General features: G+C 42.4%; 1 protein-coding gene across 4 annotated transcripts in view; it reads right to left on the bottom strand.

The window, feature by feature from the left end:
* The window catches only part of usp22 (ubiquitin specific peptidase 22), a 47,861-nt gene extending 31,951 nt beyond the window's left edge, over positions 1 to 15,910 (bottom strand). Inside the window, exons 1-2 of one of the 4 annotated variants that reach the window (XM_053639098.1) lie at positions 12,023 to 12,557; positions 921 to 983 (exon numbers count right to left, since the gene is read on the bottom strand). In XM_053639098.1, coding sequence (XP_053495073.1) covers positions 921 to 983; positions 12,023 to 12,142 — 183 coding nt within the window. In that variant the 5' untranslated portion in view covers positions 12,143 to 12,557. Of the gene's footprint in view, positions 1 to 920; positions 984 to 10,307; positions 11,073 to 12,022; positions 12,558 to 15,613 lie in introns of those variants that run through there. The other 3 variants (XM_053639101.1, XM_053639099.1, XM_053639097.1) reach the window with 3 other exon arrangements.
* Between the last annotated feature and the right edge of the window lie 11 nt (positions 15,911 to 15,921).

Here is a 15,921-nt window from a genome sequence, read left to right as displayed (position 1 = left end):
CATTCTGTCTACCAATTCATAAAGAAATACATCCAATCTAATTAGGATGAACATCATGCAGCAAGACAATGATACAAAACGCACTGCCAACACAACTAAGCATTTCATCGGAGGGAAAAAACTGGAAGGTTTAGGACTGGCCAAGTCAATCACCAGACCTTAACTCAATTGAGCAGAATTTCAACCCCCTGAAGAGGAGACTGAAGGGAGGAACCCTCCAAAACAAACAACTGAAAGAAACTGCAGTAAAAGCCTGGAAAAAAAGAAGAAAACAACAGTTTGGTGATGTCAGTGGGTCACAGGCTTGATGTAGCTTTTGCAAGCAAGGCATACACAACCAAATATTAAGTGTCATTTACTTTATACTATCTCTTCCTGAATATTTGCTCACTTAAAAATTGGGTTGTCCGCCTCTAAAGGTGCCATGTTCTAAGCCATTTAACATAAATATCTGGAAATAAAATTCTGATCCATCATCTCATCAAGAGAATTAGCCTCGCTGTTCCAATCATTTCAGAGTTTTCAGAAATTTCAGTGTCTATGCTAAGATGCCAACCCTAAATGAAAAGAGTTCAGTACATAAGTGTGTGAGTGTGTGTTTTTTGGTCCAGCTGACTTCATCCTCTCCGAGAAAAGGTCTTCTGTGTTAGCCATGAAAAGCATGGAGTGGAGATACAGCACCTGGCACCGACTCAATGAACACGTGAACACGGCAACAAAACAGAGACAGAACCAGTTACAGAAATCCAGTCAGATGAACAACAAAGCAGATCCACACACACACACACACACACACACACACAAGTGCGAGAGAGGGAGAGAGCGAGAGAGAAACTGAAGCCACTGAACTGCCCGCCCACCTGCCCTCGTAAAAAAGACGAAAAAAATAAAAAATAAAAGAAAAGACAAAATGTCTCTACCTCCGCTTCTCCAGTTTCCTTTCCTTGTATCGCTTCCCCGCTTCTCAGCTCAGCTTCTCCTCCCTCCAAGGAAGCAAGGAACGGATGTGAGGATGGGGAACATCAAAGACAAATATATTTGCCAAATGAGAGGACCTTGTTCAATGAAGCACCACTTTAAAGTGAACTCACTTATTGCTGCCATAATGAGGGCATAATGAACCTGCAGACTGATTACACACTGAATAAACCCCAGTTCAAACAGTACTGCACATCATACACGTGAACGTTCACGCTGCTCGCGTGCATTTACATTTTAATCAACTTTTATCCAGGGTTTCTTTGGACCCATTTAGGTTAGTTTAGTTTATTGCTTTATAAAGCACATTTAAAAACAACAGATGTTGAAACCAAAGTGCTATACAAGAAATAGAAAACAGAATTAAAACTAATTACAAGAGAAAGCAAAAAACCAAAAAGGACAAATGAAAAATGTACACCCTCATTTAAAAGAAATAATACAAATAAGTCTGTAAAGAGGATTTAAACACAGAAACGGAAGGTGAAGAGCTGATGTGGAGAGGAAGACTAATCCAAAGCCCAGGAGCAGCCACTGAGAAAGCCTTAAAACGTGAACGAGGAACTGAGAGCAGTAATTGTCCGGATGATTGAAGGTGTCTTGAAGCAGTGTACGGGGTGAGAAGATCATAAATATACTGTGGAGCAAGTCCATGCAACGGTGTAAAAACAAAAAGCTAAATTTTAAAAATCAACATGGAATGTGACCGGTAACTGCAACTGCAAACACTCAACAGTGGTTCTAGGCAAACCCAGATTAGTGGTGAGAAGTTAACTGACTCGGATCTTTGAATCTCGTTCAGCAGAATGAACAAATCTTTTTTCGAGTCATTTCGTTCATTTCAGCAGAAGATAATTAAAATGTTACATGTTAAATTCCCCAACACATCTAGTACTTAGACAAACGATCACATTTGGAATAAAAAATAAACTATAGGCTAATGCCACCAAGGCCGAATTATGAGAAACAGAAATGATTCATTAATAGCTTAGCATCAGGTCTTCACAGCACTAATCTGCTCATCAAAGCACAGTGTGGAGTCAAAAATGACACCAAGGTTTTTGACAAAGTCACGCACATTAGAAGAGAGGACAGAGCTGACAGTCTAAAGGCTAAACTTTATTATTATTAGTATTAATTTTGCATTGTTGTTCCGTTATTATTTATTTGAATTAGTTTTTTGAGACAGGTGGGCCGTTTCTACCATCACACGCCACAGTAAAAGTGACCTCTGCGTAGAAAGCACCTTTCTATGATCTAGAAGCTTCCTTGAGTGTATTTTAAAATGTCGGCACTTTCTTAAAGATGCAGACTTTCAGTCCGTACAGGATTTCGGGAGGTTTTTTTGCGATTGTTACGGATAAAAATGCTTGTTTTTCCTGCAGCTTTTTTTTTTTTTTAACTTGTGATGCAATTTGAGGAATTTTTTGTGGAAAACTACTTTAATTTAAACCGCAATTGCACTAAATTGTCTTTCACTGTGATGTTTGTTGGTAAATGAGACCTTTCAGCTGTACTCATTTGCGGCTGTGGCTGAATGCATGTTGTGATGACGTCACATGGCCCAAATCTGTGGTCATTTTGAAAAATTGCCAGCTCCTTTGAATACTGCGGTGTTTCGTTTCTGCAATCACAAAATCGCGGAATCTTGGAGGGACTGGATTCTGAACAATTTCCAGGTCACAGGTTGAAGGATGTATGACTGTCGACAAAACGGCTCCGATAACCGTTCGCTGGAACTATCAGGTATCGGCAAAAATCCACGGTTGGGTCCGTTGTAGGAGCGGCTGAGAAGGGTCTGCTGTCATTATATGGCACGAGAGTGACCTCTAGAGGCAAAATAAAATGACAAATTGTGTTGTGTTATTTGAAGTGTTTTTTGATTCATTTTCTGTCTCTATTTATATTTGTTATTTGGAGTTTTATGTTTTGGTTCAGTTTGGATGTACATCCTTTATTTACTTTAATATTTATTAATAGTTGATATACATTTATTTCATTTTTAAAAGTACAGTGTATTTTCATGGTACAGTCAGTACTGTTTACTTTTGTAATAAAGCTCAGCAATATTTTATTTCACTTCATTTCATATTTTATTTCAGTGTTATGTTTTCATTCAGGATCACTTTTAAACACTATCGTTTGTTTAATCGGTTATTAATCAGCAACTTAGTTATCTGCATCTGTAAAATCCACTATTGGTCGACCTCTCCTCAAGAAGACACTGATTCGAGTTTTAAGATGAACCCACTGTTTCACCTCCTCAAACATCCTCATCACACAGCACAGAGTTGGTTAATAAACCTCAGTTTAACTCAGCAAGCTGGAAGTGCGGTCGCTTTGATATCAACGCGGCTTCTAAATAGTGAAACTGTTTTATTGGCCAATTAGCAGAGACAAAACACTATATCCAGGAAGTACTTCATCCCCCTCCCATCATCTCGCACTGAAACCAAACTGAAACCAAGCACTGTCCAAGTTTAAAATGCAACGTGATAAAATATAGACAAGGTTAATTGACTGGTCAGAGAAGACATGCTTCTGACCTACTACTAATCAATCATGGCTTACCCTACAACAAGTGCTTATAATAAAAATCTAAAGAATTTTGCGCTAATGAGGTGCAAAAAAAATACGACTGTAATGGGGGCAAGTTGGAGAAGAGGCATAAAAAAATTTCCACTTTAATCAAACTCTGAAAACAGATAAAAAGCCACGAATCATGCTTTCAAATGACTGTGATTAGATGCTGTGACTCTGTATAAAATGTTCCACAGATGAAGCCGCAGCAAAAATAGCAACATCGACTGTTATTGTTCCAAAACACTATCAAAGCTCAGGGCTTTCTTTTCGGTCGGCTCTTAGAAACAATTCTGATGAAATTTAACAAGCCCTTAACGAGGCCTTGAGGGAATCGGTGTGCTGCTGCCGGCGAACGAGACATGACAGAATGAGTGCACCTGCGTGACTGAACCACGCCAAAAACGATCCGGTCGTGTACCAACGCTGAAACCCAAACATCTCTCCAATCTACAATTTTCCCTCGGATCAGATTACCTAATCAAATTTAACATTTCGTAGGATTCATTTATCCCACAGAAATCTCAACTAAAAGCCCAGCTACACACAAACCTCACGTTACCCCGGATCACTGCTCTCTGTGCTGAATTTATCAACTTATTTATCAGGCTAAGGTTATCAACGTATAATAATATATTCATGCAGCTTTCATTTATGTTGAAGGTAAAGCACGGGCTCCTGTATGCTGAAATAGACACCACTGTTAGCCAAAAGCACCGATATCTATCACAGTGTTAAGTGTTAACGGAGCCGGAGCATCTCTTGCCACCTTTTGAGGTCTTCTTTAAGTGAAATATAGACAATATCATAAATTCCACCTTGCTGCCTAAACACACAAACATTTCAGCAATTAATACCAACATGCTCAGAAATGTCCTCTCCCAGAATTCCTGATTATTTCCTTTGATTCTGAACAGGTATACCTTAGAACAACATATTTATTAGAGGCTTTAAATGGGAACCACTCGGCCGTTTAATAACACTCAACGGAAGCTGCGTGTCGTTTCTTTCCTTATCGAATTCCTGCTCCAAGTTTCTGCGGCAACCAAACAGCCAATCAGCGAGAAGATGCTGCGTTTCTACATCACAGACAAAGTAGGAGGCTTGTGGGTGATAAATGAAGTCAGGGGAGGAGAGAGAGAGAGAGAGAGAGAGAGAGAGAGAGAGAGAGAGTCAGGAAAGAACAAAGGAGAAGAGAGGGAGAGAGAGAGAGATAGAGAGAGAGAAAATGTGTGTTTGTGTGTGTAAGCAGGGAAAAGGGAAAGTAGGATGCAAGAGGAGAACAGAGTGAAACTGCAAATCTAAAGGCAACACTGCAGTGAAATATGGGAAGAGGGCATCGATTGCGTTTGGACCCCTTTCGACTGCAGGACTACACACAGAACGATGAGATGGTGGTTGTGCGTGCGTGTGTGTGTGTGTAAAATGCATCAGATGTATGATCTGACCTACACATACACACACCAAGACTGGACTTGGTTTAAATGTCCGTTTCAGGGACCAGGATGCAATAAAACACCAAGCAGACTTCTTTGATAAGGTTGTGAAGATCAGACTCGTGTACTTCAAACTTCTATACTGAAGAAATTGCTTGACGTCGCAGTTCAACAAAAGTGAGGCACAGGAATAAGCCTGAACTTATACTGGCATTAATCCTACCCGGACCTTCAGTCCACCAGATGTCGACCCCTGGTTTGCCAGGTGTGTAATCCCTTTTTACTTAAAATAATCTGGTCAAACCACTGCAGTGACAGTACTTCCACAGAAATGATATAACAACAAAACATGTCAAATGGGTGTTGGCCCAGATGGTCTGAGACTGCATCTCTCTGTTCCGCCGATTTAAAATGTCTGCTGAGCCTCTGGAGAGCCTTTTAGACAGCCTTGTGGCTACTCACAGTCTTCCTCCATAAATTCATCAGGAAACTCCTGCAGTAAGAGTGGACCTGGCCTATATATCCTGACGACAGTCTCTGGGTATGTACTGTACAAACATGAAAAAGAGCAAGCAGCTGGAATAGGGATGAATTATTGATGGCAGGCAGAATGGTCGTATAATTCTCCACCATAGACGCAGCATGAGCTGTGCATAAAAAGTGATTAACAGTTAATAGTGGAGCCATTAATAAAGAGATGAGCCATGACATGGGGAGGTGTGAATCACTGGCAGGATCTGAATCGGCTGTCACAAGGCTTGAGATGTTCAGAGAAAGTCTGGCCTACTGAGGCCCAAGGCTTATAACAACATTGATCACAGTCTGAAGTCTGATCGTAAAGTCCATAAATCCATCCATCCATCCTCTTTACCGTTAATCCTACACAGGGTCGTGAGGAACCTGGAGCCTATCCCAGGGAACTCGTGGCACAAGGTGGGGAACTCCCTGGATGGGGTGCCAGCTCATCACAGGGCACAATTGCGCACACATTCCACACTACGACAATTTGGAAATGTCAGTCAACCTACAACTCATGTCTTCGAACTGGGGAGAAAACCGGAGTACCAGGAGGAAGCCCAGGAGAACATGCAAACTCCACGCACACAGGGCAGAAGGCGAGAACCCTGGATGTGTGAGGAAAACGTGCAAACCACCAAGCTACAGGTGATCAAGTCTTCTATCAGGAGCACTGGGCATGAGGCAGGAATACACTGGATGAGATGCCAGTCTACTGCAGGGGACCATGTGCCCACATTCACAGGCTCATTCACACCTAATGGCAATTTACAGTCAATCCAACTACATGCATGTTTTTGGAAGCTGGGAGGACACTGGAGAACACAAGGGAGAGCATGTGAAACTCCACACAGACAGTAACCTGAGTTCAGGATTGAGCTGGGGATTATGAAGTTCTGACCTTCATGTTGTGTGTGTGATTTATATAAATATACACATACATAAATAAAAGAAAAATCTGAGAATATTGCGATACCTGTGATCTCAGAAAAGTGTGTTTTGACACCATTTATCATGATTATACTATACTGTCATTTTCCCCAGCACTAACTGCTGACGTTTCTTTTGGTCGCTTGCTGTAGCCGAGATCATTTACACTTAAACTCAAGACTTATCAACACAGCTGAACAACATTAATGGTCATTGTTTATTTAAGGAGATCTTTCACCAACAGTGGCTCAGCCCAGTCCATGCCTGCGTTCTGTTTGAATCTACACATTACACACGATTAGGCAGTCATGGGCTCATTAGCACAGCCTCCAGAGACAGTCAATACATTTCCTATCTTTCCCGTTATTTCGGTCCTATCTCTCGTCCTTCCTCTTACTCATTTTCACTCCGTCAATTTACTGTAATGTTGGTAACCATGGCAGCGAGGTGTCACGGCAGCAGATCCCCCATAAAAACCTAATCACACATGACCACAAATCGCAAACCTAAACGTGATCCTGCCGATTCCAAAGACACCTTTACCCAAATACTGACCTGCCCAGTTAACCCACACAGTGCTGTTAAAACTCACAGTAATTAACAAACCATACAAGTAAAATCCATAATCCACCATTAGAGTTTCCACGTCACTCTCCGAGTGGGAAATACGCAGAGGAAACATAAAAATATTAAGCTCTTTATCGTCATCGTCACGGAGAACATGAGAGAAATAAGCCAACTTGCTCTAACTCATCCTGCTTTGAAACATAAAAGCATTATTCCCAGGTGTACAGGTACATTTGCTTAACTAGTAAATATTTTAAAAGAAAATGCTACTTTCCAATAGTCATATAACTGCTTATCCTACACCGGGTCGCGGGGACTCTGGAGTCTATCCCAGGAAACCCTGGGGCACAAGGTGGGGGACACCCTAGATGGGGTGCCAAGCCATTGCAGGGCACAATCACACACACATTTACACACTATGAACAATTTGGAAATGCCAATCAGACTACAATGCACGTCTTTGGTCTGGGGTTGGAAATAGGAGTACCCGGAGGAAACCCCCTGAAGGACGGGGAGAACATGCAAACTCCAATAGCTAACTAGTTAGACAAATTATATAGTCTATTGATTGGTGTTTGTTTTGCACGTTACTGGGCTTGGGACGATTGATGATACCATCAGGAACAATTGAGATTCCAACTATCGCGATGGACTTACATTCTTATAATATGGTGAAGTAAAAGCTGCAATAAATCTGGTACACATACAACATGCACACCAAGCTGTGAACTTTTAGCCGTGGGAATGAGTCCATATTAATTTCCACATGAGTTCTCTGCCGTACTGAACGGTGTTGACATTCCACCGTTAACTGACAAGGAAGTGGCATGCGACGCAATACACGCCACGCCACGCCACTGTTGTTAAATTACAGTTTCAACACCCCAAAGCTTTTGTGAACATTACTGGAGACTTTATCATGTAAATCTGGACTCCACTCACAACTTTCCACCAGTTAGTTGACTGCACTACACAGGAAAACAGCACACTTGACCTTTTGTATGCAAATGTTAAATAAGCATACAGAACCACTGTCCTGCCCCCACCTGGTAGATGTGACCATAACCTTGTCTTGTTAATACCTCAGAATGTTCCTGCAGCTCAAAAGCAGTCAGTCTCCACAAGGACTGTGAGGACGTAGACTCAGGAGGCCACTGAGGCCCTGCAGGACTGCTTTGAAACTACAGGTTGGGATGCACTGTGCAAACCACATGCGGAGGATATAAATAACATCAGAGACTACATTCATTTCTGCGAGGATACCACCCATCCCAACCAGAACTGTACTCGGTTCTCCAAATAATAAGCCTTGGATCACCAGTGACCTGAAGAATCTGTTGAATACAAAAAGAGAGCGCCTTCAGGTCTGGTGACAAGGATGAGCTGAAAAGGGTATAGCGTGACCTGAAGGTGAGGCAGAGAGAGTGCAAGAACTCCTACAGGCAGAATCTGGAAAATAAATTCAAGCAAAACTGATTACAAGCTTCAACACCAAAGACCATCGGCAGAGGGGCAGCCTTGACAGAGACAACAAGCTGAATGTGGGTGTGGATGATGCAGTCATCTACCGGCTGCAGCACACTCGCTCTCATCTAGATGGAAACGTGGCACTGTGAGAATCATGTTTTGTTTTGTTCCAGTGCCTTTAATACCATCCAACCACTTCTACTGAGTGAGAAAGCTGCTCAGGATGGGTGTCGGCGCGTCTATGGTGTCTCGGATCGCTGACTATCTGTCGGATAAGCCCCAGTTTGTGCAGCTGGGGAGCTCCCGCTCTGATATGGTGGATAGTAACACAGGAGCACCACTGGGGACTGTCCTGTCTCCATTTCTGTTCACTCTGTGCACCTCAGACTTCCAGTACAAGTCAAATGCAGAAGATCTCTGATGAGTGGTGGGGTGTATAAGAGAAGGGCAGGAGTCAAAGTACAGGAAACTGGTGGATAACTTTTTGGAGTGGTGCAGCGGGAATCATCTGCTCCTACAGCCCAAAGTATACTTCACTTTTTAGAAAAAGTAGAGTACGCTTGTACTTAGTTGTTCCACAAGGTGGCAACAGTGACCCAGGGCCTTCGATTCTCAAGGTAGTCGAAGAAAAAATGTAAGGGACGGAAACAAGTGCAGGTTAGAAAGTACCCACATTTGTATAATTCTAGCCTTAAATTGTATAAGGGTTTGTATATGGGTTCTAATCGTGGCAAGAGATTGCCCAAGCATTGTTCTACATGTTGTTCTGATACTTCTTTGATGTCGTCCTTCACACCAGAAGACCTGCTTTACTGCTCTGTACTGACTCTTGTAGGTCAGGAGGGGTAGTGCAAGTTGTCGTAATGCGCATGCATTGAACTCCTGTGTACACGTACATGTCAAATGGAGTATACATTTTGAAAGGCTGTGTGTACAAATGTGTATATACTAAAAAATCTAAACAAAACAAACAAACAAAAAAAGTATACCACAGGCGTCAACGTAAACAAGACCAAGGAAATGGTGGTGGATTTTGGAAGGAGGGGAACTGCGACCAAGCGCATAAACATCATGGGTGAGGAGGTTGGAATTGTGGAGCACTACAAGTACTTGGGTGTCCACATGAACAACAGACTGGACTGACGGACCAAGAGTGTACAAGAAGGGGATGAGCAGACTGTTTTCTGTTAAATACAGAAACCTGTCTCCGCCCCCAACTGCCCAACTCCACTCTAATGAAACTACAACTCAAGAAGATGGCTTAATTTCTAACAGAAACGATTAAACACAGACCTAGCCCACACAAACAGGGGTCATTTTGAGAACACTGTTGAAATGTTTTGGCCACACACTTTTTTTTTTTTTTTAATCCAGTTCTCTGTACACAAAGAACCACAAAAGTGATAATCATCATGCTAGGCATGCACACTAGGTTTCTGACCCATGACCTTCACAGTTTTTCCATCATTTTGGTTTATTTTGACAACAAGAGTATAAAACCTGCTTTCTTGCACACGCCCCAGCGTCGCTTATATACTATACAAAGCAGTTAAACATGCAATTAAAATGCTAAATATGTACATCACCACAATTTCCACCATATTGGATTTGCTGATTTTCAAAAAAGCTATGTTTTCCCCTCGTGTTCTCATACTCATACATTATTCATCATTCAGTCATCTTCAGTATCCACTTTATCCTGGTCAGGGTAATGGAGCTGGACAGGAGGCAGGAATATAACCCAGACGTTACCCCAGTCCACCACCGGGGTACCAAGCACTCACACACACTTATTTAAACCTAAGGGCAACTCAGTACAGCCAATCCACCTACCAGCATGTTTGTAAGAAGTGGGTGGAAACTGACGAACCCAAAGGAACCCCAGCAGGGCATGGAAAGCGCATACAAAACTCCACACGAACAGCAGTCTGAGCTGAGGATCGAACTGAGGAGCCTGGAGCTGTGATGAGGCAATGCTCCACACTGCACCGCCGTGACAACCAACGTTAAATATAAACGGGATTTTAAACGCATTCTCGTCAGCGCGATTATGCACGGATGTGCTCAGACCTCATTTCTCCTCTGCAATGAGTCAGTTAGATAGGAAAACAGTGTGGAACATCAGCCTGACATAATGATGAAACGGGGTGGGTGTGGCTTGGGACGAGCGCAGCAGGTTCTCATTCAACCAGCTGCAACACCACGCAATACTATAGCCAGATGTTTTTTTAATGAACAGCTCATACTCCACTAAGCATTAACAGCAACATAAACACTCTGTATGTAGTAATCGTGACAGGAAAGTCGATGATTACTGTATATTTTTATTAATCTGTTGAGGATACTGTATCCTGTGGAGTAGTTCCCATCTGAAGTCCAGTCAGAATTAAGGATGTACACAAATCCTGCTTTTTTTTTTGGAAACAATATCAATAGCTCAGAGAGTACCAGATGGCCGACATCAAATAATTACAGTAATCAAGCGAAGTCTCCGTGAGCCTCTGACGCTACATTATATGAAACATCGCAGGTGTGATGTGGAGGAACACAACACGATTTGTCTTCACCATCATCCTCAACCGGCGTGTAAAACGTGTCAGTGAATCGGATCAGAACGTTCCCAGCTGCAGTGTGAGACAAGTACAAATATAGAGATGTACTTCATCAGTCACTCAACACAAAACTGTAGGACATTCCAGATCTTTAACAAGACACATTTCCGTCCCCTGCCAATGTCTAAGCATTGTGTAAAATCTAGTGGCACACATATGAAATCAGACGGTATTAGATCTGTACACCCTGAGACACGTTGTGAGTCTTACACCTGATCAACAGATGCGAGGTATAAACGTGACCCACGAGATTAGTGATGGTTTGAGGCTGTTACTAACTGTAAAGAAACCTGTGCTCTCACAAGCTCATCTCTGACAAGTGATGCGTGTAAGCTTTAATTACGGTTTATTGATTCTGGGGATGACATAATTTCCTGTCCTGACAGCGTCCTTTACATTTGCAGTGTGTTTTAAAATGAGGAAACTGTCACCAGCCTACTGACCAGGTGCAGAATGAAGTGATGATGGAGGGATGAGGGAGCGGGTGGGCCTGGGGTCCAGCTGTAGAGTTCAGGCAGAAACATCACGATGTTTCAATAAAATGTAGTAACCTGTGTGTGTGTGTACAAGAGGAACAGCATGGAAGCACACAGGCCAGAGTGTTAGAGATCTCTCTCTCACACACACACACACACACACATAGGCAGGCAGCACATCACTGCTCACACGGCTGCAGGCTAGCTGTGATGATCAGAGTGTGCACACACGCACACACACACACACACACACACACACACACACACACACACACATAGAGCTGTGAGCGGAACAGGGTGGAAGTTGCATCACTTTAGTTAGTTTGGTTAGTAAGCCAGACAGAGGTGTGTGTGTGTGTGTGTGTATGTGTGTATGTATGTGTGTGTGTGTGTGTACGGTCCGGTTCGGTTCTCGGCCCCTCTCAGTCTTGGTGTTATTTCCGAGCACGCGCCTGTTTACCTTGCGTTTCCTGGTTTCGGCCGAGCCGCTCCACACAAAGCACTGGTAAATGACGCGCAGGTTCTGCTTCCAGTTCTCCACTTTAAAGCCGTTCACGTGGGAGCAGCCGGCCGGACCCATGGCCGTGTAATCACATCCGAAACACGGCGTATATTCAGCGACGGGACCCGCGCTCCGCCGAGCAAAACGGCCAGAAATGGATTACTATCCACCGATTGTTCCGTTTTGGCAGGAGGCTACACAGGCAGCAGCCGCGGCTCCGCTCAACATGCGTGTCTTACACATACGGCACTTTTCCGCCGGATATAACCCTTACTCCTGAAATATCTCCCGCATCCGCGCGCCGAGCCCGCAGTGTGATATTAATCCGGGGACACTTTAATGTTGTATTTTCCAACTCGGATGTTTTAATGGACGGCAATGGAATTCAAGTGAACGCCGTGGGCGACGCAAACCTCACAGCGCCGCCGCCTGATTGGTTGATGGCTCATCCTGTACGCCTTCTATTGGTTGGTGGTTATGCGATTTGTGTTCCAAACCCCGCCTCTACTCAGAAGGCTGCGAGCTGATTGGCCACTCGGGCCGCTCGTCAATGCACGAAGGTGTTCTTTTTTTTCCGTGCCGGAAGTTTGTGTAAAGCGGTAGGACAACCATGTGTCCGTCATTGTTCAAGCTCCTCCCTCACGCAACGACACAAAAGTGTTTTTAATATCACACGTATATCAAGCGCAGTCAGGTGTACAGGATGAAACTTTCATTTCATGTTTACACAAATAAAGCCGAGGTTGTAATGTTTCTTCACAATTATACTTGTTATTTTTGTTGTTGACGTCACCGTAATAACTACGTCATTTCCGACAAAACATAAAATTGTAGTAAATTCTGACTTGTTTTGAATAAGTCACATTTCCTTTCCATGCAAATTGCAAAATAAAAACCTTCCCAAAACTGTTATATTTAAAAATTATAGTCAAAATGTACTGAAATGACTCTTGATTGGACTAATTAGAATAAAGCTGCAGCTGTTGTGGGGAACTTGTAGGGGCACACACACATTTCAGGACAACTGGAATAAAGTTGGTTTGAAGTTGGATGTTCGATATTCGCGGATATGCGGAAATTAAGGGACCGTCTCTAAAGTTACATACAACATTGTTAAACACGATTCTAACTTAAATAGCATTTGAAGGGAATGATGTACAGTCACAAAACCAACTGTAAAGTGTTCATCTAGGTGTCAGGTATGACGCACACCTTTTAGATATTTGATATTTATTAAAATGAGCTATTAAATCACATTTAAATTAGACATGTATTTCACTACAGAATGGGCCCATACACAAAATATACCATAATTTAAAGCTCAATAGCATTTGATGAAGGGAATGACTTACAGTCACAAAACCAACCAGGTATGAAGCACACCTTTTAGATTTTTGATATTTAACCCTGCAATGCATGAACCAAAAAAAACCTTCATGAATGCATAAAGGGGCTCAAAATGACCTGTACTGGATTGAATGGTTTTCTTCAAAAAAACAGATGTCCTCTTAATAAAATTATATATATATATATATATATATATATATATATATATATATATATGTATATATATATATATACAGTATCTCACAAAAGTGAGTACACCCCTCACATTTTTGTAAATATTTGATTATATCTTTTCATGTGACAACACTGAAGAAATGACACTTTGCTACAATGTAAAGTAGTGAGTGTACAGCTTGTGTAACAGTGTAAATTTGCTGTCCCCTCAAAATAACTCAACACACAACCATTAATGTCTAAACCGCTGGCAACAAAAGTGAGTACACCCCTAAGTGAAAGTGTCCAAATTGGGCCCAATTAGCCATTTTCCCTTCCCGATGTCATGTGACTTGTTAGTGTTACAAGGTCTCAGGTGTGAATGGGGAGCAGGTGTGTTAAATTTGGTGTCATCGCTCTAACACTCCCTCATACTGGTCACTGGAAGTTCAACATGGCACCTCATAGCAAAGAACTCTCTGAGGATCTGAAAAAAGAATTGTTGCTCTACATAAAGATGGCCTAGGCTATAAGAAGATTGCCAAGACCCTGACACTGAGCTGCAGCACGGTGGCCAAGACCATACAGCGGTTTAACAGGACAGGTTCCACTCAGAACATGGTCCACCAAAGAAGTTGAGTGCACGTGCTCAGCGTCATATCCAGAGGTTGTCTTTGGGAAATAGACGTATGAGTGCTGCCAGCATTGCTGCAGAGGCTGAAGGGGTGGGGGGTCAGCCTGTCAGTGCTCAGACCATACGCCACACACTGTATCAAATTGGTCTGCATGGCTGTCGTCCCAGAAGGAAGCCTCTTCTAAAGATGATGCACGAGATAACCTGCTGAACTTGCTGAAGACAAGCAGACTAAGGACATGGATTACTGGAACCATGTCCCGTGGTCTGATGAGACCAAGATAAACTTATTTGGTTCAGATGGTGTCAAGCGTGTGTGGCGGCAACCAGGTGAGGAGTACAAAGACAAGTGTGTCTTGCCTTCAGTCAAGCATGGTGGTGGGAGTGTCATGGTCTGGGTTTGCATGAGTGCTGCCGGCACTGGGGAGCTACAGTTCATTGAGGGAACCATGAATGCCAACATGTACTGTGACATACTGACGCAGAGCATGATCCCCTCCCTTCGGAGACTGGGCCGCAGGGCAGTATTCCAGCATGATAACAACCCCAAACACACCTCCAAGATGACCACTGCCATGCTAAAGAAGCTGAGGGTGAAGGTGATGGACTGGCCAAGCATGTCTCCAGACCTAAAGTCTATTGAGCATCTGTGGGGCATCCTCAAATGGAATCTAAGAGATGTGCGTCATACCCGACACCTAGATGAACACTTTACAGTGGGATTTGTGACTGTACATCATTCCCTTCAAATGCTATTGAGCTTTAAATTATGGTATATTTTGTGTATGGGCCCATTCTGTAGTGAAATACATGGCAATATTTACATATGATTTAATAGCTTATTTGAATAAATGTCAGAAATCTAAAAGGTGTGTGTTATAGCTGACACCTAGATGAACACGTTACCGTTGGCTTCATGTTTGTATGTTATTCCCTTCAAATGCCATTGAGCTTTAAATTATGATATATTTTGTGTATGGGCCCATTCTGTAGTGAAATACATGGCAATATTCAAATGTGATTTAATAGCTCATTTTAATAAATATTTAATAAAATGCTATTGAGCTTTAAATAATGGTATATTTTGTGTATGAGCCCATGCAGTAATACAGTACATGGCAATATTTACATATGATTTAATATTTTATTTTGTTAAATATCAAAAATCTAAGAGGTGTGCATTATAGCTGACACCTACATGAACACTTTACAGTTGGTTATGTGACTGTAAGTCATTCCTTTCAAATGCTATTGAAGTTAGAATCATATTTAACAATGTCGTATGTAACTTTAGAGACGGTCCCTTAATTTCCGCATGTCTGCGAATATCGAACATCCAACGTCAAACCAACTTTATTCCAGTTTCAGGACATACCACTGCTGCATCTATCTATTCATTTATATACTATACTTACTTTAGTGTTATGTCACCAATGTCCTGGGTAAAAAGCACACAGAGCACTTCACTCTCTGAGCACACAGAGTGGGAAGCATAGCAAGACTGCTTTACTTGCAATAGGCTATATTAGTATTCCGTTAGTTAACATACCAGGGAACTGCGCGCGCGCACACACACACACACACCAGAGTGAATGCTTTACCCTTCAGCCCTACATAACATATTTCAGATATCCTATACCACACATGCAGCTTTTCCTCACCCTTACCCATGATACAGCTGGTGCAAAAAGTAATAATAGGAAGAGTTTTTACATTGAAAAAA

This window comes from Ictalurus furcatus, chromosome 13, assembly GCF_023375685.1.
Source record: "Ictalurus furcatus strain D&B chromosome 13, Billie_1.0, whole genome shotgun sequence".
In the NCBI taxonomy this organism is placed as follows: Eukaryota; Metazoa; Chordata; class Actinopteri; order Siluriformes; family Ictaluridae; genus Ictalurus; species Ictalurus furcatus.
The sequence above is the reverse complement of the archived record's forward strand: the minus strand, read 5'-3'. Positions and strand labels throughout refer to the sequence as shown.